General features: G+C 36.5%; 2 protein-coding genes across 2 annotated transcripts; both read left to right on the top strand.

The window, feature by feature from the left end:
* On the top strand, nt 1-27,935 carry LOC136832111 (uncharacterized). The gene is made up of 6 exons (XM_067092791.1): nt 1-212; nt 17,526-18,988; nt 20,649-20,963; nt 22,298-22,681; nt 24,653-25,108; nt 25,506-27,935. The coding sequence occupies exons 2-6, from the start codon at nt 18,728-18,730 to the stop codon at nt 27,585-27,587; spliced, it is 3,498 nt and encodes a 1,165-aa protein (XP_066948892.1). The 5' UTR covers nt 1-212; nt 17,526-18,727; the 3' UTR covers nt 27,588-27,935.
* LOC136832338 (putative ankyrin repeat protein RF_0381) lies at nt 17,841-18,725 on the top strand. Its single transcript, XM_067093249.1, has one exon. It carries the CDS (start codon nt 17,841-17,843, stop codon nt 18,723-18,725), a length of 885 nt encoding a protein of 294 aa, XP_066949350.1.
* Nucleotides 27,936-27,977: the final 42 nt, after the last annotated feature.

Raw genomic sequence — 27,977 nt, 5'->3', positions numbered from 1 at the left:
AGTTTGAGCTTGACTCTCCTAGTGGATTGTAGTGCGCATGGTCTTGCGAGCAAATATTTCAAGGTGATACTTGTGTTCATTATCATTTCACAGATTATGAACGTCCCTGTGCAAATTAATTCAGATCCTATTACTTTACTGCTAATCCTTGACGAAGGCGTTCCCTCCCACCCTGCTAAAAGAGCTTGGCTGTACATGACGAAACATCCAAAGTAAGTATGATTAGAAAATGTGCAAAAGAATATCATTGTAACTCGTAAGAAGACATTTCCATAACTCCATTTGCAATTATTGAGAAAGATACCAAGGAAGGAACTGCACGGAACGATTGTGTCCGGTGAATTTTTTTTTTTTTTTTTTTTTACTATTGTCGTGTCGTCCAGAGCTTTTTCATTTCAGATGGTATTTGAGTTTAACTTCTCTCATGGACCTTTCATGGGACAATCGCTGCCTTCTACATTGAATTTTGGATATATAATATATATGTTATCGCATTTCTCTCTCTCTCTCTCTCTCTCTCTCTCTCTCTCTCTCTATATATATATATATATATATATATATATATATATATATATATATATATATATATATATATATATATATATATATATATATATATATATATATATATATATATATATATATATGTGTGTGTGTGTGTGTGCATATATATATATACATATATATATATATGTATAAATAAATGATTACGTGCACAGGCACACATACATTTATATATATTATATATATACATATATAGATAGATAGACTGTATGAAGCAACGGCTGAATTCCAGAATCCCACTTAAACAACTTTCCCCTGCAGATAACCGTCGGTTGTCATTGTCATTCAGGCCTCATACTTTTGTCCCGGTCTCACTTTCTCCACATCCCATCCACACACATCAACACGCACTCATCTTCAGGGCATGTACTCAGGATACCCCTCCCCGGGTCATATCTCATGCATGCCTATTCGGCCTCGAAAATGACCCGCATGTTCTCTCTCTCTCTCTCTCTCTCTCTCTCTCTCTCTCTCTCTCTCTCTCTCTCTCTCTCTCTCTCTCTCTGTGAGTTCCTTGGATCCTCCTCTTCCCTCTTAAGTTGCGTTTTCAATGTAGTGACTCAAACGACTTTAGCCGCGCGACTAGAGCTGCAAGATTACAGTCAAAAAAGTTAAGTATACCTTAGTTTTACCAGACCACTGAGCTGATTAACAGCTCTCCTAGGGATGGCCCGAAGGATTATATTTATTTTACATGGCTAAAAACCAACCGGTTACCTAGCAACGGCACCTACAGCTTATTGTGGAATCCGAACCACATTATGACGAGAAATGAATTTCTATCACCAGAAATGAATTCCTCTAATTCTTCATTGTTCGGTCGGAGACTCGAACTCGGGCCTAGCGAGTGTTAGCCGACAACTCTACCGACCGCCCAACGAGGAGCTTAGTCGATTTGCAATACAACTTGGTCGCTCTACTTCATCCACTTCATTGTTGATGTAATGGCGGAAGCTCCTGGGTTAATCTTTCATCTTCTCAAGGAAGATGAGAAGACGAATATATATTTTATTCTGGATAAATACTCTGCTGGTCCCGCGTTCGATTCTCCGCCCGGCCAATGGAGAATTAGAGGAATTTATTTCTGGTGATAGAAATTCATTTCTCGTTATAATGTGGTTCGGATTCCACAATAAGCTGTAGGTCCCGTAGCTAGGTAACCAACTGGTTCTTAGCCACGTAAAATAAATCTAATCCTTCGGGCCAGCCCTAGGAAATCTGTTAATCAGCTCAGTGGTCTGGTTAAACTAAGGTATACTTAACTTTTCTGAATAAATAAAAAGGAAACAACTCTCAGCAATTGTATTCAGCAAGAGACACCGAGAAAATTGAAAATGTTCTAATACTAAGACATCTTTTGATTGATTATTTCGTGTTCTGAAAATTTTCTTTTACGTTTAAATACTGAACAATTTTTTTTAATAATAACTCGTCAGTCATTAAAAAAAATCACACACACACACACACACTATTAGGGTCGTGACAGCTGTTACGTCACTAGAATCGCTTCACTCGTCCGTCTGTAGACGCGTCATTGGAAATGGTGCCATTTGATACAATGAGGAGTACAAATTGCGGGACTAGTCATTTGAGTTACGGCATTGGAAACCTCCTCGACTGTCATACGTGGCTTTCCTCGCTTTTCCCCGCACTCCCTCCCTGTTTCTGGGATCCCCCTTGTTCTATACGAGTCACTGCCTTTAGTAGTTGAAGCAGTTCTTTGTTCTTTCTCCCTCCTTTTGGCTCTTGTCATCACACCCATTGTGGCACCCCCGGAGAAAGCATCAGCAACCTTACCAGATTTCCCGGTTAACGTGTCGTGCGATCCCCTTATCAGAAAAACCTCTGGTAGGTCTGGTCTGTTTTCAGTTGTATCTGATATCCCATCCAAAAATATCAATATCTCTACAGTTCCTCTCTGTCGAAGGTGCTATAGTTCTGATTTATTTCTGGTGATAGAAATTCATTTCTCGTCATAATGTGGTTCGGATTCCACAATAAGTTGTAGGTCCCGTTGCTAGGTAACCAGTTGGTTCTTAGCCACGTAAAATAAATCTAATCCTTCGGGCCAGCCCTAGGAGACCTGTTAATCAGCTCAGTGGTCTGGTTAAACTAAGATATACTCAACTTTTCTCGATCCCACTTAATGCGCGGGATGCAAAACAGATCGGTCTTTCCCTGTTCTCATCGGTTTTGGAAATAACCCGTCTCTTGCTACGTTACTAGTTGTGGGTAAGGTAACAATTTATCATTTGTGAGTCGTTCTTGCAAACATATTTGTTTTCTAAACAGGTCAAATGGTCTACGTGTTTCGGGGAACTTCACATGAACTTTCAGTAATAACTTGCAAGCCCAAGAAAACTGGACACTAATTTAGCATTCTTGGACGGGATAATTCTCCCCGCGATTGTTCCGCGTTCCCTTGGTTTGATCACTTCCTTTTCTACTTCCTTATGATGATGTAGGTACTGGTACCTGACACGGATTTAATCGTATCGGAGGTTGATCCCTAGGGGTACATATACCTTCGCGATCACATCCGATAGCATCTCCCCGAACTGAGGCTATTTCACAACAACTCCAGCTGATCGCACTCGTCAAGGTCACACGCCGAGTCATCATCACCCAACACCACCCTCTGATTGGATTTGTTAACAAACGGTACATGCACTTCTCAATTATTACCTTATTTACCCCAAGCTGTATATACTTCCATCTTCTTATGACCGTATGAATACTGTTCCTTCCGCCATAAGCCTGATGGAAAGACCGATGAAAAAGTTAGTTAAATTGTCTGTTCTACTGGACAGCTTCCATCCTATTCCCTTCACATCCACATATTGTTAGATTATTACTCTGTATGAAATCTAATCCTGAAACAAAACATTCACGCGATCCTGGAAAAAGGTAGTCTACTACATTCAAGTCATCAACTAAACTTTACAGAAAAATGTTTGTCTTGCCTCGCATTTTCTGTAGTAAATTAGGCAGTGGTTTTTGGTTGTCTCCAAAGTGATCCATCCTTTCGTCTTCTTTATTTACCCCTTCACTTTGTTCGCATTAATCAAGTACTCACTAGTTTTTTTGTTCAATAGGGCAGTCTTTGCTTTATACACACACACACACACACACACACACACACACACACACACATATATATATATATATATATATATATATATATATATATATATATATATATATATATATATATATATATATATATATATAGGAATATATATATTGTGAAGAAGTGTCCAGTGTCTGTTCTTCAAATCAAACCTGGTATCTAAGTGCTTGATATTTGATTACCAAACTTACCATTTATTCGACAATTATAGTTACCTCACAACAGCCAGACACCTGAACCCTCATCACACATACAAAACGACTGACTTCTCTAAAGGCAACGGTGATCCCTTATAAAACTTGTCAATCATCAAAGACAGCAAGTTCATTAAAATAGGTGTGAGGTAAAATCAAAGGGCATCACTCCAATAACATTATAAAAGTATTTTTATTTTATTTCCCTGGTTCGAGCTCACTTCAATTACTTGAAGGAAAACATCTCACTTACCACTCTATCTCTAATTCAAATCAAAATTACTGGTGGGTCAATGAATGAAACTGATATAATATTTTAAATACAAAAATTTATTTCTAAATTCAAAGATTATACATGACATTAACAGTCTCAGGGAAATTTATTATTACTTGAAAACAAAACAAAACTGGATTAAATCTGAATTAATCATCATTCAAAATTAAAGCAGAAATTAATTTATTAATTAATCAAAAAATTATTCCAGTAAAATTTAAATTGTTAAATAACAAAATTTGATTGAAAGAAAATACAAGTAAATTAATTCCCGTGTTAAACCAAATAAGACAATTAAATCAATCATATAAAAATGTGGAGTCAAAAGACACAGAAATATACTCTGCAAAAAAATTAAATATAAAAAAATGTAAAGCAAAAATTAAGGCAATAGGAAACACACCACATAATTATAAAATTCTTTAAAAGATAAAGCATAAAACATACAACATAAAAAAAGTATTAAAAAGGGAAAAGTATCTTTGTGTACAATCACTAAATATTTTTAGTGCACTAAAAACCAATAATTATGTTACAATACCTTGGTACCAAATGCTTCGTGTCTCTAATCAGGGGCCGTTACTTAATAAAATACGCTGTTCAGATAACTCAGACACATTTACTATGGAATTAAACAGTTAAAGGTTACGAGTGACCATGGCCTACCAAAATATCAATTACGTTACAACAGGACATTCGAAGTCCCGAGAGAGAGAGAGAGAGAGAGAGAGAGAGAGAGAGAGAGAGAGAGAGAGAGAGGGAAACGCATCACCCTTCAACACGGCTTTTGGTCTCAGAATGACACCCCAACGTAAGGGTGTCTTAGACGGCAGGGCAGGGCATGGCCCTACGAATCCGTGAATGGGTTTTAGACGAGATCTTTATTTTAAAAACTCTTTAAGAGCGATAACTAGAGAGAGAGTGGAATTACAGTTAACAATAATATTTATCATTACACAGTTTCAGAACAAAAGAATCTCTAGTTATTATAATAAGAATGAAAAATATCGTCTCATGGAAAATTCCTGAATGATGTTAGGCAACTTTCCCGATACCTCCCACAACGTCTGTACACTAATGGAGTCATATGAGAAGGTGTTACCTCATCAAGTTTGAATATTGATTAAACAAATCGCGACTCTATTCAGAACAACTACTCTCTGTCTCCCTTCGCGCCACTTACCGTCCTTACAAACCACACAGTGTTTACAGTAACCACATCGACTTTACACTGACTCTAAATACAAAATTATACAGTATACAACAACACACACATACACATGGGGAGGTTACTGCATTATGAAAACCACAGCATAAGAATATATATATATATATATATATATATATATATATATATATATATATATATGTATATAGTGAATAGAGAAATAGGTATTTTTCGAGTGAATAAGTAGTAGAAATATCCTATTTCCATTTGGGTCAGTACGGAGGACCATAACGCAATAACTCTCCCAGTCTGTCAAAACAAGTCTCCAACCATATCTTCAAGAACACACCAGCACTAACGAGGCGCTAAGAGAAATTGCATCTGGCCGTGCCTTTGAAATCCACAAGGGTCCTCCAAGAAGGAAGGTTAGCAGAGTGTGGGAAAATACACCCAACCCCCTTGACTTCGAGGATAGCCCAAGGAAATAAGCCAAGCACGCCCACAGGTCAAGCCTAGATGTTTTGGCCAATCAAACGCCATCAGTGCCAGAGACCTAGAGACATCCTACAAGGAGCAAATACCCAATAATCAACAGGAATTCCTTAAAACACACCTCCAAAAGTTGGAATGAAGCAAGTGGAGGAGGTGCCTCAGAAAAAGCAGTACCTGCCCAGAATATGACGTCATGGTTGACACAAGGGAAAATGGGAGATATAAGGACAGGCATACAGGAAAGGAGACAGAGAAAAAAGGTGGGAGAGAAAAGAGAGAGACAGAGAGAAAAGCCGCAGAGTGGGAAGATAGAGAGAGAGAACTATTCCGAAGTGTGGGAAGCAGAAAAGACAGAAAGAGAAGAAGTGTGTTAGTGAAGAAAGACTCTCTCAAACAATAGTCCCCGTAATCTAATTCGTTAAGTCTCTCGAAACCATTATTTCAAAGTCTCGAAACCATTATCTTAAAGTCTCGAACCATTAAGAAACAGTTAAGAACTATAGGTGGAACTGTAAGACAAAAATCGCAAATAAAGAAGAAACGGGAACAATTAATCATTTTCCCTTTAACCTCGGTAATTTACAATTTAATAACTGTTTTAAAGAGCCACTTGTTCCTACTTACAATAATTACCACACGCCCTACGCCGGACGCGCTTACCTTAGTGTTGGGCCCTTTGAAGGAAAGAAACAGGGTCCGACAACAGCTGGTAGCGAGCGGTGGGATAACGAGAGTTAAGTGGAATAACAAGAGCTAAGTGAGATAAAAAAAAAATGCTGCAGCCGATGGCGATCGGTGAGATTACAACAGCTAAGTGAGATATCCGCGGGTGTACAGGTAGTGATCACGAACAGTTGGCGAAACAGTGAAGTGAGATAAACAATTGAAAATAGAATAAACAAGTGATCAAAGAAAAACACCACAGACAAAACAAAACATACGCCACTCTGCAAAGAAGAAATAAAATACGCCCCACGCAAACACACACAACGCTACGACCAAGCAGAAGACTACGCCCCAGAGAGAGAGAGATGATTCCCGTGACCGAGTGAGAGCCAGATTCCCAGCTAAGGCGCAGTGACGGAAGGACGCTGAAGAAGAAGGCGAAGAAGAAGACGAACGAACAACCCAACCCTTGGATGAAAGCCTACGAATAACGAAATCAAGCTGCCGAGAGAATACGCGCAGAAAGACGAGAGAAAAAAACGACTCACAGTAAGAATGTCCTTACGGTCACACACACACACGTAGAAATTTTTTTTTCTTTGAGTTAGAAACACACAAAATTAAGTCGACTAAGAACACTTGTATTGATATTCATTTGAAAACACAAAACTCATACGTAAATTAAATAGACTTGGCAACAAGAGTTTTTTCTTTTTCTCTTTCTTTAAACTAAGCACCTATCGATCTTTTTACTAAATTTATCCAACATTTGGTATTACTAAACTTTATTTAACGTTTGGCATGACTAACCCATAATTTCTGTATTTTATTTGTGTCATTCTACGGTTATTTTAAGCATTTAATTTCTTATGTAACATTCATTAGCTGAAATTTATATATTTTTCGATCGAGAAATCTCAACTTGTTTTTTTGTTCGCTTAAAGGTGTTCAGAATCATAAGTTTTTCGAAGATTATTTTTTCCTTAATTTTTTTGAAGCGAGTGATAATTCATTTACTTGTTTTACCAGCACTGTCAAGGATAATTGGAAGTTAAGGGACTTTTTTTTTCTTTGTTTAACACCGCCAATCGGTAATTTAGAATTTCGGGGAAATTTTAGTGATTGATTAGTTTTACTTTAAGTAAGATAGAAGTGTTTATCACCTTTTGTGAATTTTTTTTGTGATTTTAAGAACTGGTTGACTTTATTTGCTTTGTTATTACTGCCATTATACTCAGTGGTTAAGAAAGTGTTTGTCATTAGTGAATAAATGCCCAGGAGGAGATCGGCACAAACTAATAATGTAAGAACTCCTGTTTACACAAGAAGTCAAACCAATAATTTAACTATGGATAGGGAACACAGTCAACTAGCCCAGTCTCTGCAGCTGTAGGTACACATAAAAGACATGCAATTAACCATATAGCCAAATTTTGCGGAAGGAAAGAAGGTCAGGTGCCTGTAACTTAGAAAACTAGATAGAGCAGGTAGGCATACATCTTAATAACATAATAGGCACAGATAGCGAAAACTCAGTGAAGCGAAGAGTTATCTGGATCTGGAAGCAGGGGAGACTTAGAACGATATGTCCATTCCGAGACATATCAGAGACTTAAGAATTGGGAAGAAATGAAACAGTTCTTTAGGAAGGTATATTCCACAGTAGGCGAAACAGATCCCGTTATCAGCCTTGCAAGGATAGCTCACTGTTATAAGGCAGATAAAAGAAGCTACCAAGGGATGAGTTCCCAGCTATATAACAATATGAATGAATGGGGTCACTTAGTCACATCCACTAAATGGGCAGAGACAGATAAAATGTCAGTAGCTGACGTCAAAACCATTATTAGGTTAGCATTCATGATTGGAAGTTTGCCAGCCGAAGCTATTGGAAGGATGACCCGAAAATGGGAGACTTCAGATGACATAGCTGAGATCGAAGAGGAAGTAGCAAGAATCTTAGGTAGAAATCACGAAGGGAACCCGTTTACAGACCTTTAGTCACCATAGGACAAGAAGAAAGAGGACAAAATAGGTCTAGGAATCCAGATAGAATCAGAATTAGGACGTTAGGTAATACAACTCAGGGGGATTTTCAACAGTCACGTGTTATAACTGTCAGAAGAAGGACATTATGCCAGTGACTGTCGAGGGACAGCTTACTGCCCTTTCCATAAGAGAGCCGGGCATAGCGCTCGAGATTGCAGAAATAGACCTGCTTCAGCACCTAGATATAGATCTCAGACAAGAGGCAGAGGTAGAGACCGTAGTCAGTCTCCACAAGCTAGAAGGAATAGGAGTTCAAACCCAAATAGGTATCAAGATACTAACCAAACTGCGAGTATATCAGATGACACAATGGTAAATTTTCACTCCAGTGGTATAATGGGTCTTCCTTCATAATAGAGGAAGGACCGGATTGCAAAACCTAAGCCAAACTAGACAGGTTAGCAAAGTTAATATAGGGAATGAATATAATTATAGACCAGTATTTCCGCACATGTTGGTTTAGAGAAACCTATTGCCACATTCTTTGATACAGGGAGTCCTAAGAATATAATGTCAGAAAAGGTGTATCAGATGTATTTTTCTCACTTAAGTTTGAAACCCAGCAGTAGACTGCAGAATCACAGACGTTCAGGGTAATAATATCAGAATATTAGGACAAATAGATTTTCCTTTTAAGCTAGGAAGAATTTCACTAAAGGAGAAGGTTCTAGTAGTAAGAGATATACAGTTAGGGTTCGCACATTTGCTAATTGGTTATCCAACTATGGCTAGAGAAGGTATCAGCATTAATGCACCTAGAGAGCAATTAGTGATTAGAAGGGGTCATAAAATTTCTAGAATACCTCTATGTAAATTAACAGGAAGAATCCTGACTCGAGAGCACTCTTCATTGAGAAGTATTCTAAAGAAAGACACGACAGAGGGAAGATATTCAGTATACAGCACAAGCTCTCAACAGATAAATACTCACTTAGAAACCAACCAAGAAACTTACTTGAAATTAGACAGGAGTTAAGACTTAAACCTGGAGAGAGCGCATGGATCGAATGTACAGTAAATCCAATTTTTGAAGGGAAGGAAATTCTCACGCTTACTGAAGAAGCACAAGTAAAGGGGGTACATTACTCTTCTAGTCTACATGAAGTCAGGCAGGGTAAAATAGCTTTGCAGGTTATGAATAACAGAGGAGGAAAGGTTAGGCTAACACAGGGAACAGAATTAGGTTTAGCAGAGGTATACACCATTCCCATTCAGAGTTGTAGAGAAGGAAAACGGTAGCACCAATCAATAAAGAAGGTGAAAATTTAGCCCAGGACATAAGACTGAGAAGAGCTAAGATAGGGTCTCACTTGAAAGATATTAAAGAAGATTGTGCTAGAGAGAAACTCATAGATTTGCTAAGTGAATACCAAGACATAGTCGCTATGGAGGCGATACACTAGGTAACACATGTGAAATAACGCATAGAATAGACATTCCACAGAACACAAAGCCAATCTACATACCAGCCTATAGAGTAGCCCATTCCCAGAAGGAGATCATTGAAAGAGAAGTACAAAAATGGATAGGCAAGGAATAATAGAACCATCAAAATCTCATGGTCTTTCCCACTTTGCTAGTTCCAAAAAAGGATAAAACCTACAGAGTAGTGGTAGATTTCAGAAGGTTAAACAAGATAACTGAAAATGATCCTTATCCAATGCCGTCTATGAGAGATCTTATCACAACGATCGGATCCAGAAATACTTTACCACAATAGATTTGTTGCAAGGATTTTTACAAATTCCTTTGGACGAGAAGAAAGTAAACCATTAACTGCCTTTAGTACAAGCAACGGTAGATATCAATATGTGAGAATGCCTTTTTGGTCTGAAGTCAAGCCCAGTAACCTTTGTGAGATTAATGGATAAGATTTTAGGTGATTTATTAGGCAAGGATGTACATTGCTATATAGACGATTTGATAATAGCAACAGATACAATTGAAGAACACATAAAACTGGTAAGAAGTACTAAAGAGACTGAGGAAGGCGAATCTTAAATTGAAGTTAAAGAAGTGCAATTTCCTCAGAAGGAAAATAGACTACCTGGGACACACACTAAGTGAAAAGGGTGTGGAAAGTAAACGACTTAAAGGTTAAGTCAATCAAAAGTATCCTACACCTCAATGTAAGAAGGATGTGAAGTCATTTTGGGATTAGCAGGTTTTTACCAAAGTACATAAAGAATTTTGCAACAATATCCGCTCCGCTGACGGAGTTATTAAAGGAACACGTGTCATTCGTATGGAAAACAAGGCAACAAGAAACATTTGATGAACTAAAGGAAAGGTTAACTCATTCTCATTACTTAGTTTCCCAGATTTCAGTAAAGAATTCTTTTTAGCTACAGATGCAAGTCGCACTGGTATAGGAGCATGCTTAATGCAAAGACATGATAACAAATATAATGCTATAGCATATTACAGTAGAAAGCTAAAGCCCACAGAAATAAACTACTCAGTAACAGACCTAGAGTCTTTGGCCATAATAGATGCTTTAAAACACTTCAGGTATATCATATTCGGGTACAAGATAACTGTATTCACTGATCATTCCGCGCAGTAGAAATGCTTAAGAACTCGAATTTTTCCGGACGTAGAGCTCGTTGGTTTATGACAGCCCAAGACTATGACATAGAATTGAAATATGTTCCAGGAAGGCCAATAAAGTGGCAGACGCCTTATCAAGGCATAGTACCCAAAGTGGTAGTATGAACTTGATAGGTCACAAGCAGAACAGGCCGAATTCATAAGCAATGTATTTACCATGCATTACACTGAAGAACTTTCCAGACAAAATTTCATAAGTGAACAAAAAGTGATGAAGATTTAAAGGAGATCTTCGATTTTGTAGAAAATAAAAGAGAATTTAGTCAAAAGGAACGAGCAGAACTAAGTAACAGAATTGGATGCCCCATAGCGTTGTAAACGTCATAGACGACGTACTAGTTTGGATGTGTCACGAGTGTGACCCGTTTGATCAATTACTAGGAGTACTCCATAAAAGAATAGTACCAAAGAGCCTAAGAAATAAAGTCATTGAGTTAATGCATGACGATGACATGAGAGCTCACCCAGGAAGGGGTGAGACAGTTAGACTAGTTAAAAGATCTTTTCATTGGAAAGGAATTTACAAGGATGTTAGTAATTACGTGAAGAGCTGCAAACTTGCAGCAGTTACAAGGGAAGAACAGATAAGGAAGTACCTCTAGGAAATATCCCATCTCGCAGACTCCATTTGAAAGAGTAGCCATAGATCTAATCACTAATCTTCACACCACGAGTAAGGGGAATAGAAATATATTAGTGTGTATTGACGCACTCACTAGATATACAGAGTTAATACCATTAACTAGTAAAGGAGCTAAAGAGTGTGCAATCGCTCTCTTTGATAAGATATTTTGTAGGTATTCTGCCCCACAGCTCATTATATCTGATAATGGCACTGAGTTCAATAACTCATTAGTTCAAGAAATTTGTGATGCATTCAAGGTAGAAAAGGAAAGCGATACAACCGTATCATCCAGCTAGTAATGGCTTAGCAGAAGGAAATAACAGAAAGGTTCTAGAAGCATTAAGGCATACAGTAGGACAGGATCCTGATTGGGACGTCAATTTACCTTTAGTCCAATTATCACTAAACGCTAAGTATCATACAAGTACTCAAGCAACACCCATAAAAGCTTTAATGGGATATGAACCAAGATTACCATATGCGTGTGGCTAAATCAGCCACTACAGCCTAATTACTCTGAAGACATTATGAAAATAAGAATTGGGAATTTCAAGGTAATTCATAAGCAATTACACAAGAATTTAGAGGAAGCTCAGAAGAATATGATAGACAGGTATCAAGAAGGATTAAGGCCAGTAGATTACAAGATAGGCGATGAAGTTTACCTCAAGAAGGAAGTAAGAAGTGGAATTAATTACAAGTTAGCCACTAAATTCACAGGCCATACAAGGTCATAGATGTGCAAGAGACTAAGGTGAAAGTGAAAAGGTGAATGAAGTAATACCTTCCACATATGCTGAATCATTAGAAGAAGAAGGATTTTGGATAAATAAAGATAAAGTCAAGAGAACAAAAGAAGTTAAAGAGGCAGAACTGACTGAAGAATTGGAAGAAGCTACTTCAGAAGAAAAAACTAGATATAACCTAAGAAATAGAAGAGTCACATTTCAGTAATAATGATAAGAACAAACCCATCAATTCATCCTATTATTCCCTGTATTTGATTTCTTTGTTGCTGAGTTTGCCTTCATTGGTTGACTTAGTAATGAAACTATTTTTTTATAATGTTGCAATGCTTACTTTAATTAGTCGGTCTTGTAACAAAAGAATTTGGGGTTAAGGCGCCGTAACTTCGAATTTACATTTTCTTTAACTGAGGGGAATTACTTAGGAAGCAAGAAAGTAAAGTAAAATTTCTGAAATGTAACGTATTAAAGTCAGAAGGGTTAACAGTCATCTTTAGGGATTTGCAACCCACTGTCACTAATAGAAGAATGAGGTAGAAGTTTAAGACAGGTTTTAAATGATTTCAACAAGAATCTTGTTTTCAAATCACGAATATTTGTGTCAGTGTACTAATTATAGAAGTAAAAGGTAAAGAAAGGAGAAATACAGTTTGTAAGATTTGTGAGTACTTTAAGGGGTACCTCATCCAGGAGAAATCTTGGCATAACCCATAACATGTCAACGTTGAAAGGAGTGCATGAATTATACTAACACTAGAAGTAGAAATAGTAATTACTTATTTTCCCGTAGAACTAACACGTTTACGATCTTCGTTTCTTAGAGATACTTTAATTAGCGAAAGCTTACCGATTTGTTTTGCCAGTCACAAAATATTCATAAGTACTACTTTGTTTTCCGACCCAAGTTGCCAGTCATACTTTTGAGTTAGTCATTAAAATGTAGAAGTTTCCTATGCAAAGAGAAGTCTATACTTGCATTGATAAAGTCAAGCAACAAGTACACAAGTAAGTTACACATGTTAGTTACACAATGTTTGAATACACCCAAGATACAAGTAAGGACATTATCATTCGTTTGTAGCAGCGAGTCCAACAAGAAATCCATGAAGAACGGCCAAGAAATGAAGATTGCCGCCTTATGATTGTACAGATTGATTACTTTTAAGAATTTAAAATCCACCTGTTAGGCAGCTAGGTATGAGGGCTGAGTAAATCCAAATGTAACTTGGATAGATAATTGCTAATGTTTCTTTGCTCTTTTATATCATTTACGATTGTTTAATACTTAAAGCCAGATACATAGAAGGAATTTGTCATACAAAACGTGCATATTGTTAGGAGCCCTCATAGTCCATACTGTTTTGTTTATTTAGAAAACTGTCAGGAGCCAGTTAGGTAGCATGGCCGAGACTGTATCGAGTGAATAGAGAAAAAGGTATTTTTTCGAAGTAGAAATATCCTATTTCCATTTGGGTCAGTACAGAGGACCATAACGCAATAACTCTCCCAGTCTGTCAAAACAAGTCTCCAACCATATCTTCAAGAACACACCAGCACTAACGAGGCGCTAAGAGAAATTGCATCTGGCCGTGCCTTCGAAATCCACGAGGGTCCTGCGAAGGTTAGCAGAGTGTGGGAAAATACACCCAACCCCCCTTGACTTCGAGGATAGCCCAAGGAAATAAGCCACGCCCACAGGTCAAGCCTAGATGTTTTGGCCAATCAAACGCCATCAGTGCCAGAGACCTAGAGACATCCTACAAGGAGCAAATACCCAATAATCAACAGGAATTCCTTAAAACACACCTCCAAAAGTTGGAATGAAGCAAGTGGAGGAGGTGCCTCAGAAAAAGCAGTACCTGCCCAGAATATGACGTCATGGTTGACACAAGGGAAAATGGGAGATATAAGGACAGGCATACAGGAAAGGACACAGAAAAAAAGGTGGGAGAGAAAGAGAGAGACAGAGAGAAAAGCCGCAGAGTGGGAAGATAGAGAGAGAGAACTATTCCGAAGTGTGGGAAGCAGAAAAGACAGAAAGAGAAGAAGTGTGTTTGTGAAGAAAGACTCTCTCAAACAATAGTCCCCGTAATCTAATTCGAATTTAAGTCTCTGAAACCATTATTTCAAAGTCTCGAAACCATTATCTTAAAGTCTCGAACCATTAAGAAACAGTTAAGAACTATAGGTGGAACTGTAAGACAAAAATCACAAATAAAGAAGAAACAGGAACAATTAATCATTTTCCCTTTAACCTCGGTAATTTACAATTTAATAACTGTTTTAAAGAGCCACTTGTTCCTACTTACAATAATTACCACACGCCCTACACCGGACGCTTACCTTAGTGTTGGGCCCTTTGAAGAAAGAAATAGGGTCCAAACAACAACATATATATATATATATATATATATATATATATATATATATATATATATACATAATGTATATGTTATTATATGTGTGTGTGTATAAAGTTCAGACGCTTAGTTATGATCTCACTCATTAGTCTGAATGTTTTAATATATATATATATATATATATATATATATATATATATATATATATATATATATATATATATATGTGTGTGTGTGTGTGTGTGTGTGTGTGTGTGTATAAAGTTCAGACGCTTAGTTATGATCTCACTCATTAGTCTGAATGGTATTTATATATATATATATATATATATATATATATATATATATATATATATATATATATATATATATATATGTAATTGTAATATAATAATACAATGCCCCCTTAACTTTCTCGAATTCCTCACACTTTTTTGGATAGCTACCGCACATCAGAGTTTCTTCATATTTCTTGTTTTCTTTGGACCGCAATAGTGCCACAACTTTACAATCATCATTTCCTCCAGGTAAAACTTATAGACTTTCATAGTGTAGGCCTGAAAGGTTCAGGTTCCATTGCAAAACAGTCAGTTGTGTTCTTTCGGTGTGTTGTTGTTTCTGATCGATCAGTTCATGACACTCTTGTGTTTAAAATAATATTTCTCTTTAAGGGGGAAAACTCGGCATTTCTGTTTTTGCCGGTATCAAATAATTCTTGTTTGATCCTTCAGTTGTGCCCATTTTAAAGACAAAGTTGTTCTTTGTCAGTATGGAATCCATAATTCAATAGACCTCATTCAACCTAGCTGGGGGACAATTAGTTTCGTGGAAAGACTTGAAGTTTGGTCTATATGGATAAGTAGAACAGGAAAAACCGCTGGGAAGTATCTTATTGACATACTGTGGGAAAAAATGCTCATATCTTTAAATAAAATAAGTTAGTAATCCTGTAATAATGATTTAGCATTTTGCTTATGCTAATTGTAATTTTTGTAGATTTTCCCTTAATATTCAAGAAGTTCCCTGTTACCTTCTTAAAAATTCCCTGTTTTTCAAGATTTTTGCATTTTCTTCCCTGTTGGCATGAAAATTTCCCTAAAACAGGGAAATTTCCCTGTGCTTGGCAGCACTGATATAATGGAGAAAACTTGGAACATCACAAAAACGCACTATCATTGCAGTAGACCTTGATCACATAAACAGTGTATTGTATTTTACCACGGAAAGCGTAATTAAGATGAATGTGGAATATTTCAATTACTGAATACTTGCTTAAGTAGCTTTTCTCCTTTTCCTAATTTTTCTGTCATGAAACATCACAAATATATACGTGCACAACTATGATAGTAATGCACATAAACACGAGCTTACATATATTATAGAAAATTTTCCAAACATTAAAACTTTTCCTTGGCAGCTTTGTCTCTAGAGCAAAAAAAGACACAATGGTCCCTGCCATACTAATACTTTAAATTAAAATATATATATATATATATATATATATATATATATATATATATATATATATATATATATATATATATATATATATATATATGTGTGTGTGTGTGTGTGTGTGTGTGTGTGCATGTATGTAAGCATGTATGTATTCAATATCTTGTTATATCAAAGTTGTTCAGAATAATGTCGACGTTATCACCAGCAAAGTCTCACTCGATTTGTTTTGTTTCATTGTATCGCTGATGAGTATTTGCTACATTTTTATTGTGAACATCTTTTTCTTCATTGTCTCCAACTTTACTCATGTATAGCTATATGGGGTCGCTATTTCCTATCAGCCTTCTCCACCTTCATGAACATTTATAAACCTGCATTGTGCGTATATCGGAAGGACATAAATGACAACTTAGAACGTCGCGTGGCAGGTATCCACATCTCCACATGTAGGCGTCTTTGCTGTTATGTGCTTGGAATTTCCTTGTTTTCGGGAAATTCAGATAACCTAAATGATGTAGCTTATAGTCATTGAAGAATGAGTATAACCCTGAAGCATTCAGTGGTTAAATATAAAGTCACTCACATTAGTATTTAGGTGGCCGGAGATTTTAGCCACTGAAGAAGGAAATGTTACAACAGGCTGCAGAACACACATGAGAATAGAGATTTATTGCACTAAAAGCATAAAAAATAAAAGAAAAATTTTGATGGGCCATACTACAATAACATGTTTTAGTTCCTCATTGGGAGGGTCGATATCGTACTCGACTAACACTGCTGGGCCCGCGTTCGACTCCGGCCGGCCAATGAAGAATTAGAGGAATTTATTTCTGGTGATAGAAATTCATTTCTCGCAATAATGTGGTTCGGATTCCACAATAAACTGTAGGTCCCGTTGCTAGGTAACCAATTGGTTCTTATCCAAGTAAAATAAGTCTAATCCTTCGGGCCAGCCCATGGAAAGCTGTTAATCAGCTCAGTGGTCTGCTTAAACTAAGGTATACTTAACTTAAGTTATTTTACATGCATATAATTATTGCAATTGTTGGGCAAACGTCTAAGATAACTATTCCAGAAGATAAACTTTGTGATGAGATTTTAAGATATAGAATTTTCAGCTGTATAGTTTGCAGAAGAGCATCAGAATGATAACCTTTGTCGTCTTTCAAACTAACTCTTTTCTTCACAGTCCACAGGGATCTTCCTAATGCAGTCTACGAAGGAGATACCACAGCTAAGAAAAAATTCCCGGATCATATATCAAGTGGACGTAAAGACAGCCAGTTTATTGTTGGACTTCGTTACCTTACTCCTCTCAGGGCTGTATGTTAGAAAAGGGCTTTGTTGAAAATGAAGCACGAGGAAAGTTCTTTGTGTTAGATAATATTAACAGTTGACCATCCAGCTGTGAAGCACTTCTTAAAACAGGTGCTGAACATATTCAAGGAGCAGAAAATCTTATATCACTTTTCATTTTTCCAGTAAGAGAGTTGACAGATAAGCCATGGAACCACGAAGAAGAAATGTTTTTGCTAAATATGAAAAAGGCAACACAGCGTTACACACAGCTGTTAAATCTAATGATGCTAAGTTAGTTAGGAAACTCATTCGAGATGGGGCCACAGTAAATATTCAGAACGAAGATAAAGAGACGGCTTTGCATCTTGCAACAATTAAGGGAAATACTTGTATAATGGAAATGCTTATTGGAGCTGGAGCTAACATGTATAATATCAACAACTTGGGCAGGACCGGTGCTCATCATGCAGCTTTTTTTGGGCAACTTGATGTTATCAAGGTTCTTTTGAAGGCAGGGCTTGACGTAAACTTCAAAAACCAAGAAGAAAACACTTTGCTTCATTTAGCAGCCGGTAAAGATCACAGAGAATTAGTACAACTCTTGATCAGTGAAGGGGCAAAAGTAGATGCCAAAAATAACATAGGTAACACAGCTTTACATTTAGTTGCTAAATATAACAGTGTTAGTGTAGTTCAGAAACTTATTCGGTCTGGGGCTACAGTAGATGCTCAGAACAATCGTGGACAAACACCTTTGCATCTTGCAACAAATAGGGGACATATGCGTATAATGGAAATACTTATCAAAGGTGGAGCTGATACATATAATGTCCATGATCGGGGCACTTCGGCTGCTCATCATGTGGCTTTTAATGGGGACCGGTGTGTTATGGAGGCTCTTTTAAGGGCAGGGCTTGATGTAAACTTCAAAAACAAAAAAGGAAATTCATTACTTCACTTGGCAGCCCGAGAAGGTAAAAAAGAAGTAGTGCAACTCCTGATCAGTGAAGGTGTGGAAATAAATGTTATCAATAATACAGAAAAACTCCACTTCATCGTGCTGCTTACCTTGGACATACTGATATTGTAATTATGCTGCTAAAGGCTCAACCTGAGGTGCGCACACCAACAGATGGCTTGTCTTTCATGCATGAGGCAGCGAGGGGGAATAGGCTTCACACAATTCAAACTGTCTTCACAGATTTTCGCCATACATTTGAGCCTCAGTCATTACACCGTGGTTGCAGTGTAGCAGAGTGTGCTAGTGCTGCTGGTGGCTGTGATAGTACGTGGTGGCTAAGAAAACAAGTGACTACAGATGTTGGGATATGTGGTCCCTCCACCAGTAATCTGGTAAGTATTAAAGCAACATTAAAATGATACATTTTAGATTACTGGATTTGTGTTGTGGTTAGTAATATGTGAATTCAGCTAGAATTGTTTGTTGTCATGAAGATAAAGTAGCTTTTAGATTCACGATTAAAGAATTTAAATTGGATGGTGCCGTCTGAAAACTTTATTGTAGATCAGAATTATAATGTATAATGTACACAAAGTACAAAGTATGCTCAAGCGTATGTGATCAAGTGTACATATACATCAACACACTTATGCATCTTATATGTTTATTTTATGTGCACACTCAGTTACATTGATGATTATGTAGTACATAACGTGCTTTATGTGTATGTCTGTGCACTGTGTACACAAAATTCAATTGAACATGTATTCCTCTTTGTTACTGTCCTACAGTTCTTACTTCCCCAACATCTTCACTGATTTGCTTCTTCCCATGTGTCCATACAACTTACTCCTCTAAAAGACGACTCAAATTTGTGTGAGATTTTCATTATTATTCAGTTAAAGTTCTGGACTGTTTTAACTTTATACCATTACCCCTGCTATGTTTATTCTGTTCTTTGTCACTGCTTCAATATATTGACCCCTTTACAAAGTATCAAACTTCATCTATAAGATAAAATACTGTTTGCAGATAAATTAACTGTGGACCTCTTAGAGTTTAGAAATACTGCAGGCTTGATGACAGAGGTAGGGGATATTCTGCTCACACACTACAAACTATTTTTACTCTGTCTCTTTGTTTTTGCCACAACCCCTGTGATTTTACCTCTTCCACTGAATTCCTAACTTCTGGACATAAATTTCTGCAAGAAGGGACTTTCTTTTGGCAGGTGCGGACTGATTTTGAGTAAGTCACCATCCCACTCCATATCTGAAAGATATTACCGGATGCGAAGTTTTTATGTATTTCATCTTTGCTTTCGACTACTACCGCTACAAGATTTTCTTCATTTCAGTTTTAATTCTCGACATCAGTATTGTCAGTTGAAAACATAGCCCAAGAAACCAAGTTAACAGTTCACTGTATATGGCTTCAAAGATCCAAATTACTGAGATCTGGATTTCACAAAGATCTGGTCTCATTATTCTGTCTGTATGCATTTTTTTTTATTTAGAAACCAAAGATAACTAATTAAAAACAGATGGAGATCAAGAAAAACTGATGTCAGAAAATAAATTTAATAATACACTAGGCAAAAATTTAAAGAGTATTGCTAAAACTTAACAGGATAAATAGGGTAAACATTTAGGGTGATAGTAAATAGTAATAATTCGTTAAAATATCACTCGGTTATGAAGAGCAAAATATCAGCTCCGTTTGAAAGTGTTAGGGACTTGAGGCAGAGAAATATTTTAAAAGTGGGTCTTATAGTAGGGAATACATACTCTCGCATATACTGTATAAGTTTTTTAATTATTTTCAGATGAAATTGTCCTGTATTAATATTTTTATTGTATCGATGTACGTGACTTAATTTTAGTGGCGCATTCAAAGTTACCTAATGTGTTTTAATGCCTTAACATATAAAAGTCTACTTTGCTCTTTGATTTGATTTAGTTGGCTGTTCGTTATCTTTTACTTACTGAACAAGGATATCTAAAGCTATTCACAGAAGATATGTGCGAGTTTTACGCATGTGTGCTTTTTCAGGATTACAGCAAGGAACGCTATGAAGTGAGTGGATCAGATGTTATCGAGAGAGCCGGAAAGGAAGGTTGGTGGGATTCTTCATGGTTGAAGAAAAGTGTAATTGACGGACAGATAGAACTGCATTACATGGATGAAGAGGGGGACACTGCCCTTCATGCAGCTGTAAAAGGTGGTAACAGAGATACAGTGAAAAACCTGATCACGGTTGGAGCGCTCTTGGTAGCCCGAAACCATCAGAGCTTGACGCCAGTAGACATTGCCGACAAAATGGGCATAAGTTTGCAGAAGTATCTGCCCTACAAGTCAAAAACACCGGTGAGTCTCGAGATTTTTAGGTGGACAATACAAAATCAAGGTATTTTTACATATATACATGTGTGATATATATATATATATATATATATATATATATATATATATATATATATATATATATATATATATATATATATATATATATATATATATATATATATATGCATACATACATACATATATAAATTTTACATATACATATATATATATATATATATATATATATATATATATATATATATATATATATATATATATATATATATATATATATATATATATATATATATATATATGCATAAATGTGTGTATATAAGGGGAATATATTGCAAATTTGCACTAATTATTAGTGCACATATACTTACCGTTAAGATTTTCAGTTCAGTTCAATGTCAACTAAAAATGCGCTACCAGAATTATGTTACGTTGTGGTCAGTGTTTTGTCTCTGATCTCCTTATTCATGCAGCTAGAAAGGTCAGGAAATTCTTAACTTCCAGGAAAAACATTTTCATTTAATGGCTTCGCATGTAGGGAATGAAGCTCAGATACGGAAGGTGAGGCTATTCTATGGGGATTTAGTCGTTAATTATTTGGCTGTCTCGTTAACTAAGCCTGGGAACTAAGTTTGTGGTCTAGTCTTGTGATTCCAAAATTGTATGCAAGAGTTTTTACATATCCTTATTAATTCATTTCTTTATGAAGATTGCATTTCATTTCATTTAAGTGTTTGAACGAATTGTGAAGTTTTGGCTATAAAGCCAAGCACTTTCAGCTTCAGTGGTTAAGAAATTGAAAAGAGGCAGGTGGAGTGGTTAGACTGAAACATAAAAGAGATTTAGAATATAAATTAGAGGAAGTACAAGGAATTAAGGTAAGACTGGGAGAAAATCCTTCTGTTACACTTAGAAGTAATAGTTAGGGATATTGGACAGCAAGATGAAGGAAAGGAAGTGGAAATGAAAGCAAAGACTGAAAAATTGGTGCAGCTAAGGGATGAGAGGACGCTGCAAGCAATACTCTCATGTGGAGATGTTCATCCACCAGTAATTGTAAGTTCCTTGCTGTCTTCACTCCTTGCACTTTTGAATTATTTGCTTTTACTGTAGTAATACCAAGTACTTTTGGTTGCTTTTTGGCCCATTCATTTTACATTTTATTTAATCTTTCTCAAGAAGTCATTTTCTGTTCATACAGTTTTTTAGCATATTTTGGTCATGACCAGGTAAAACTGGATATCATCTGGGAGAAACTTGCAGAATAATTTTCTTCCTTTCAAGTACCATGAAAGACAGTCACTATAATATACTGAAATACTTTTCGTTTGGTATTCCAGCTTGACAGCAGAATAGCTTCACAACTGTACTCTGATCTGCTGAGTGTCATTACCCAAACTGTTAGTATTGATGTTGCTGACATCAGAATACATGGCTCTCGTAGAAAACATGGGAAAAATGTTGACATATTGGCACAGGAATGGAAACTACAGGTCACAAAGATTGTGAGTAGGTTGCTGGCCTGGGGAGTACCTCATGAACGTCTAGGAAGCTGTGACAGGCTCATACTGCCTGTGGCCATTACAACAAATAACAGGATTTTGCTACCAATGCTCTTGGCTGCTGGGTTTCCACTTACCACTACAGACTCAGGACTAGGTATTGTCCAGTTAGCATGGCTAACTCCCGACATTACCATTTGGGTTGGAATGGTAGTAACAAGGGTAAGTCTTCAAAGTACTTTACAATTTTTAAATTAATTTTTAGAGAACCGGTGACTCTGGTCATCATTTTCTCAGATGATTTCTCTGTTTTCTGAAAAAAAGGATTGCACACACACACACACACACACACACACACACACACACACACACACACACATATTATATATATATATATATATATATATATATATATATATATATATATATATATATATATATATATATATATATATATAATATAAAAACTCATATGTAGGACCAGATTCAAGTTGTGGTTAGTGAAACCTTCATTAACAATCAAAAATTGTATCAGATGTGTCTAAGGACAGTTCTGTTTTTCTCAACGTTTTAAATATGCCATCTCCTAAACCGTTAGTAAATTTATTTCTGAATGCACTGAATGACGGGAAAGCAACTTTAAAACAAAAGACCGCCGAGATCTGTTAGGGACACCAGATGCTTCATCCAGTTCCATAGTAAGGACTGTGATTCGGCTGAATCTTTTCTGTACTATTTTCTACAACTGTAGATATTGTTCCAACTGAGTAATTTACTATCCTACCAGAAGAGCCTGAAAAATGGATGGCATCTGATCATACTGTGATTCCCCTTCAGGCTCTGCCATGTGGTTCAGTAACTCGATACGTTTCTACCATTTAAAGCGGACGTGACTTCCACATTGCCACATAAAAAGAGGAAAAATTCTAGTGAATTTAATTGCCAAGTTTGTGTACTTATCAGTGCTCAGGTCAGTTTATCTGGCTCTATAGAATACGGGTATTTGGCTAGTGTATTTATTAGTGTTGAGCAAATTACCAAATTCAAAGTATCCATTTCCCATCCCAAAATTTCCCTCGTTCAATGTGCTGTGGTTATGTCTTGTATCCATAACTTGGTATAAATCATAACCAACATGAGAAGGAATAGTATTCCTTCATATTCATATTCGTCGTTTAGATCTCACTCTTAGTACATTGGGTTTATATAAACATGCATTGATCTAATTTTTTCTCGAATCTCTTGGAATGATTTACTTTTCTTTTTTAATCATGAAAATACTGAAGTTTTTTAAGACGTTAGTCTCTTGACTACCCAGTTTACATGCATTTCTATTTTGTAAATGTATATAAAACGTGTGACTGAACTTGGTCTTCTTGAGTGTATCAAATAAGGCAGTTTACAGGCCTTGTGAATAGCAAGTGCTATGCATTGAACCTTTACATCCAAATATTACTGGTTTTAAAAAATGGAACAAGTGCAAGCAGGTCTCTTAATAACGCGGCTCAAGTATTCCAGCTAATATGACCTTATAAAATAAGTCTGTTATCCAGTGATGCTTCGTCTTGCCTTAGGGCTTAGACTATTCGACCTTGGCAATATTGGCCCTGGTAGTTGTTACACCAGATAACTTGGTCAATCCATTTCCTCTTCTCTCTGTGCCTTGCTTTAAACTTCGAGGATTTCTGCTACACCAATATCTACATTCCCTACTTTTCTGTTCCCCGTACTTACCCATAATATGTCCAAACCGTATAAATTTTCGACTTATCAGTTTTTGAGACTTCATTCAGAATCAATACATTTTTCTAAGCAAAATTAGGAGAACTTTTTGCAAGGTATTGTTTTCCTGTTATTTATATATTAATATATGTGGAATAGATAGACGTCATTTTAGTCAAATTAAAGTTGAGCTACTTAAGCAGTGATTGCTTTTATGGTATCAGAATGATACTTGTTCGCACTACTTATATAGTATGACACTGCACCCTAAATATCATGATTAAATCAAATTTGGCCATTCGTAATTCTAGAACAGTTTTTTATTTAAAAAAACTTGGACATACTTCAGCATCCAGCACTTCTGAAAGATCCACCAAACCAAATCTTTAATACAGAAGCTTGCCTTAATCTTAAACCATAATAATGTTGCCTTTGTGTTATATTTTCAGTCTAATATTTTACTGATTTCAGGCTGTCATCAATACCCTCAAGTGCGAACATAAAATGCTCACGATGCGGCAAGATGAAGCTGGGGAAGATTCTTGTTTGCTTAACTTGACAAGAATTCTGATTCAAGGTGTGAACAATCTGATACTTGAAGATTTGTCTGGAGAGAAGCCTTGGGAAGCTCAGTTTAGGAGTCCAGATGCTGTTTCATTGACACAGCTGTACATAACAGCATGCAGATACGGTGCTACCTTAACAGCATGGTACATCTGGAAGGCAGGTGGAAGCAACTATGATAGAGAACTGCCTTATAATTGTACATCTTTAGAAGCAGCCCTGTCTGGAGGGCACTTCTCAACTGCGTTTCGCCTAGTCCTAGATATGGATGCTAATCCGTTTCTTAAGAATAAAGAGGGTGAACTTCTCATCAGTTTGTTTCCTGAAGAGTCACATTTTACTGGAAAGTTATATCTCTTGGAGGTTTGTATTTGCTTTTGGAATTTCTATAAATGAAAGAAAAAGTTCTCATTTTTCCAATTTACTGGCCCATACTACTTCTCATTCGTGTATAATGTTTGATATAGTCTGCGTTTCATAACAATTATTGGTCTAAACAGTGTTCTTTGTGCCCATGAATCTAGTTTTAGTTCATATTTCACCCTTCTAAGTGTACAGTAATTATTCCCGTTTGTGTTTTGTATTGCCATTGGATGAAACAATAATGTTCATATTTTTATCTGTTTTAGTGGATTGGAATCTATCATTGTACCACATAAAACACAATTACTAATATACACTGTTAAAGGATAACTGGTGAAATAACATCACAGAAGCACCTGCAATAATTTTTTTATAATTTTGCGCATTTCTTCCATAGGTGATGTTGGGAAAGGATTATCGAACCCTTGATAAAATGGTGGAGAAATTCAAAGATGACGATGATAAACGAGATCTTCAGCAAGTCATCCTTTTACTTATGCTGCTTTTTCTTCAGTATACCACCGGTGGCGGCTCGATTAGTCCTAACAGATGGAAATCCTTCCTTGGCTTAGTGTTGAAGGCATACGAAAGGGTAAATAAGCCAGAGACTTTGTATTCATCCCGTAGGTGGATGCTTTCTCTCAGCAATGTTCTTGTAAATGAGGGAGTTAACGGAACCAAATTTAAGAAGGCTGAAAATATTAAGTCAAAGATTTTGGATATAAAGAAAGACATTAGACTTCAAAAAATTCGACAGAAACTTGATTTAGACAGTACAGGTGATTATTTCTATGTTCTTTTTTCTACACTGGAAATTAATTTTCGCGAAACTGAGATTCCAAGACCTGAAAACTTAATTTCTGATGGAGATCTAAACGTTTTGAAACTTAAGTCCTTGAAAATGTGCTGTGAAAAACCTTTGGCATTATTTTTACATCTTTTGACATCACTTACAAGTCTTAATCTCGAGAGTATACTGAATGAAGTATGCAAATCTCGACCCCTCCACCATGCGGCTAAAAGTGGGAATTCTTCGGCTGTTGCATATTTGCTAGAGTGTGGTGCATCTCCTTTTAGTAAAGATCGCTCAGACATTTTGCCCATTCAGTATTCTGCCATGTTTGGTCACAAGAAAACAGGAGATATCCTCATCAGCAAACTGACAACAGACAGTGAAAAGGACAAACAAAAGGAATTACAAAAAACTTACTCACGATATTATGATAAGTATCTAGACTCTTATGGCCTCAAGCGTGTTGACACTGGAAAATCAAGACGTCTAAATATTCAGACTTATGAGCAATTGCTTACTAGCCGTTTTGATCATATCAAGGAGCAATTAGAAAAGAAAGGTGTAGACAAATTCTCTACAGAACACCACGTCAGCTACACAGATGGTGAGTCTCGTGAAATCAAAGATGCTGTAGCTCAGTTCCTCTCGTTATTGAAGGACAAAATATCTTCAAAGAAGAAGGATTTTGAAGGAGATATAGAATTTGTTGGGAGTTCTGTAGATAATGTTCGCTTATATTGTCCAGATGAGTACGACTGTAATCTTCTTTTGAGGACAGTCAGTGCTTATCCAAATGGAGGGTTGAAGGCTAAACTTATAAACCTTGAAGAAAAAAAGACCATAGAGTATGGCCATAAACAATCTTTGAAAGCGCACCCAGCCACCGAAGATCTCAAAAGTTTGATGAAAGGAACCCGTTTTTTAGATGATTTCTATAGTATTGCCAGGGAATCTTTGACTGAAATGGACTTGACTGGTGACAAGTTAAAGATAATGTTGCCAGGAATAAAGCGAACGCAAGTTGGTATAAATTTATCTTTCCTGTGGTTAGGTACCGAATACCCTATGCTCTTCATAGACATAGATTTCGTTCCTACTGTAAGAGCACCATGGCCAGAGGGTCTTCCAAAGCCCAACTGCAGTCTAAACACCTGTCACCTGGAGGAGGTTTATTTGAATAATGTTGGTAAAGGTGAATGGAGACTATCATTTGGTCCTACAGAAACAAAGATTATGAGAGGTCTGAGTGTCAACAAGAGAGATGTTTTTCTGGTTTGCAAGATGATCTTGGCTGCTTTCAAAACGGAGAATTGGGTTCCCGTTGAAATAAAGAACAAGTTTATGTATTGGGACAGCCGGATGTTTTCTCTCCACTCAAAAGGAGGCTTTGCTCTAAAGAACTGTTTTTTCCAGGAACTTGAAAAAGTTACTAATGAAGAGGAATGGGCTAGGGAGAACCTTCTTAAGAGAGCCCAGTCAGTTTTTGAGAGAATGTGTTTGATAGAAGAGCGGTCTCCAGTAGTGGGAGATATGCAGGTAAATTGTCCTGTTGTATACCCAAAACCTGTAAAGGCTTATTTCGGAGGCGATACAGAAAAGGCTTCTGTATATCTTTGTGCTCCAGAAATAGTAAAGTTTTTGAGAGGTATGAATACGAACTTCAACGTGCGAGATTTGAACACCTAGTTTACGACATGTTGTTTTCTCTAACATTTTTAATGTAACTTCATTTCTATTTTTTCATCGTTCATCTTAAGAAAGATGACGACAGGTTCTCAATCATTTCGTTTAAGAGTTTTTTTTTTTTTAACTTTACAGATGTTTGAATTAAGCTGTCTTAGTTTTTATAATCTTTTGAAATTTTTCGTGAAGTCCTTCATAAATTGCTTAGTACCTAAGCAATTCAGACTTTTTGACCTGACAAGTTGAGTAATTACTTGGTACTCTTACTAATTCTTTTTATTTCCAAACCCAATATAAACATCGTTGTACTGTAAAACTTTTCTAAGAATAAAATTTTAGATATAGAATAAATGTTTAAATCCCCTGCCAATATTCAGCTGTATAAAGCTCATA

This window comes from Macrobrachium rosenbergii, chromosome 49 (genome assembly GCF_040412425.1).
Source record: "Macrobrachium rosenbergii isolate ZJJX-2024 chromosome 49, ASM4041242v1, whole genome shotgun sequence".
Classification (NCBI taxonomy): Eukaryota; Metazoa; Arthropoda; class Malacostraca; order Decapoda; family Palaemonidae; genus Macrobrachium; species Macrobrachium rosenbergii.
The sequence above is the reverse complement of the archived record's forward strand: the minus strand, read 5'-3'. Positions and strand labels throughout refer to the sequence as shown.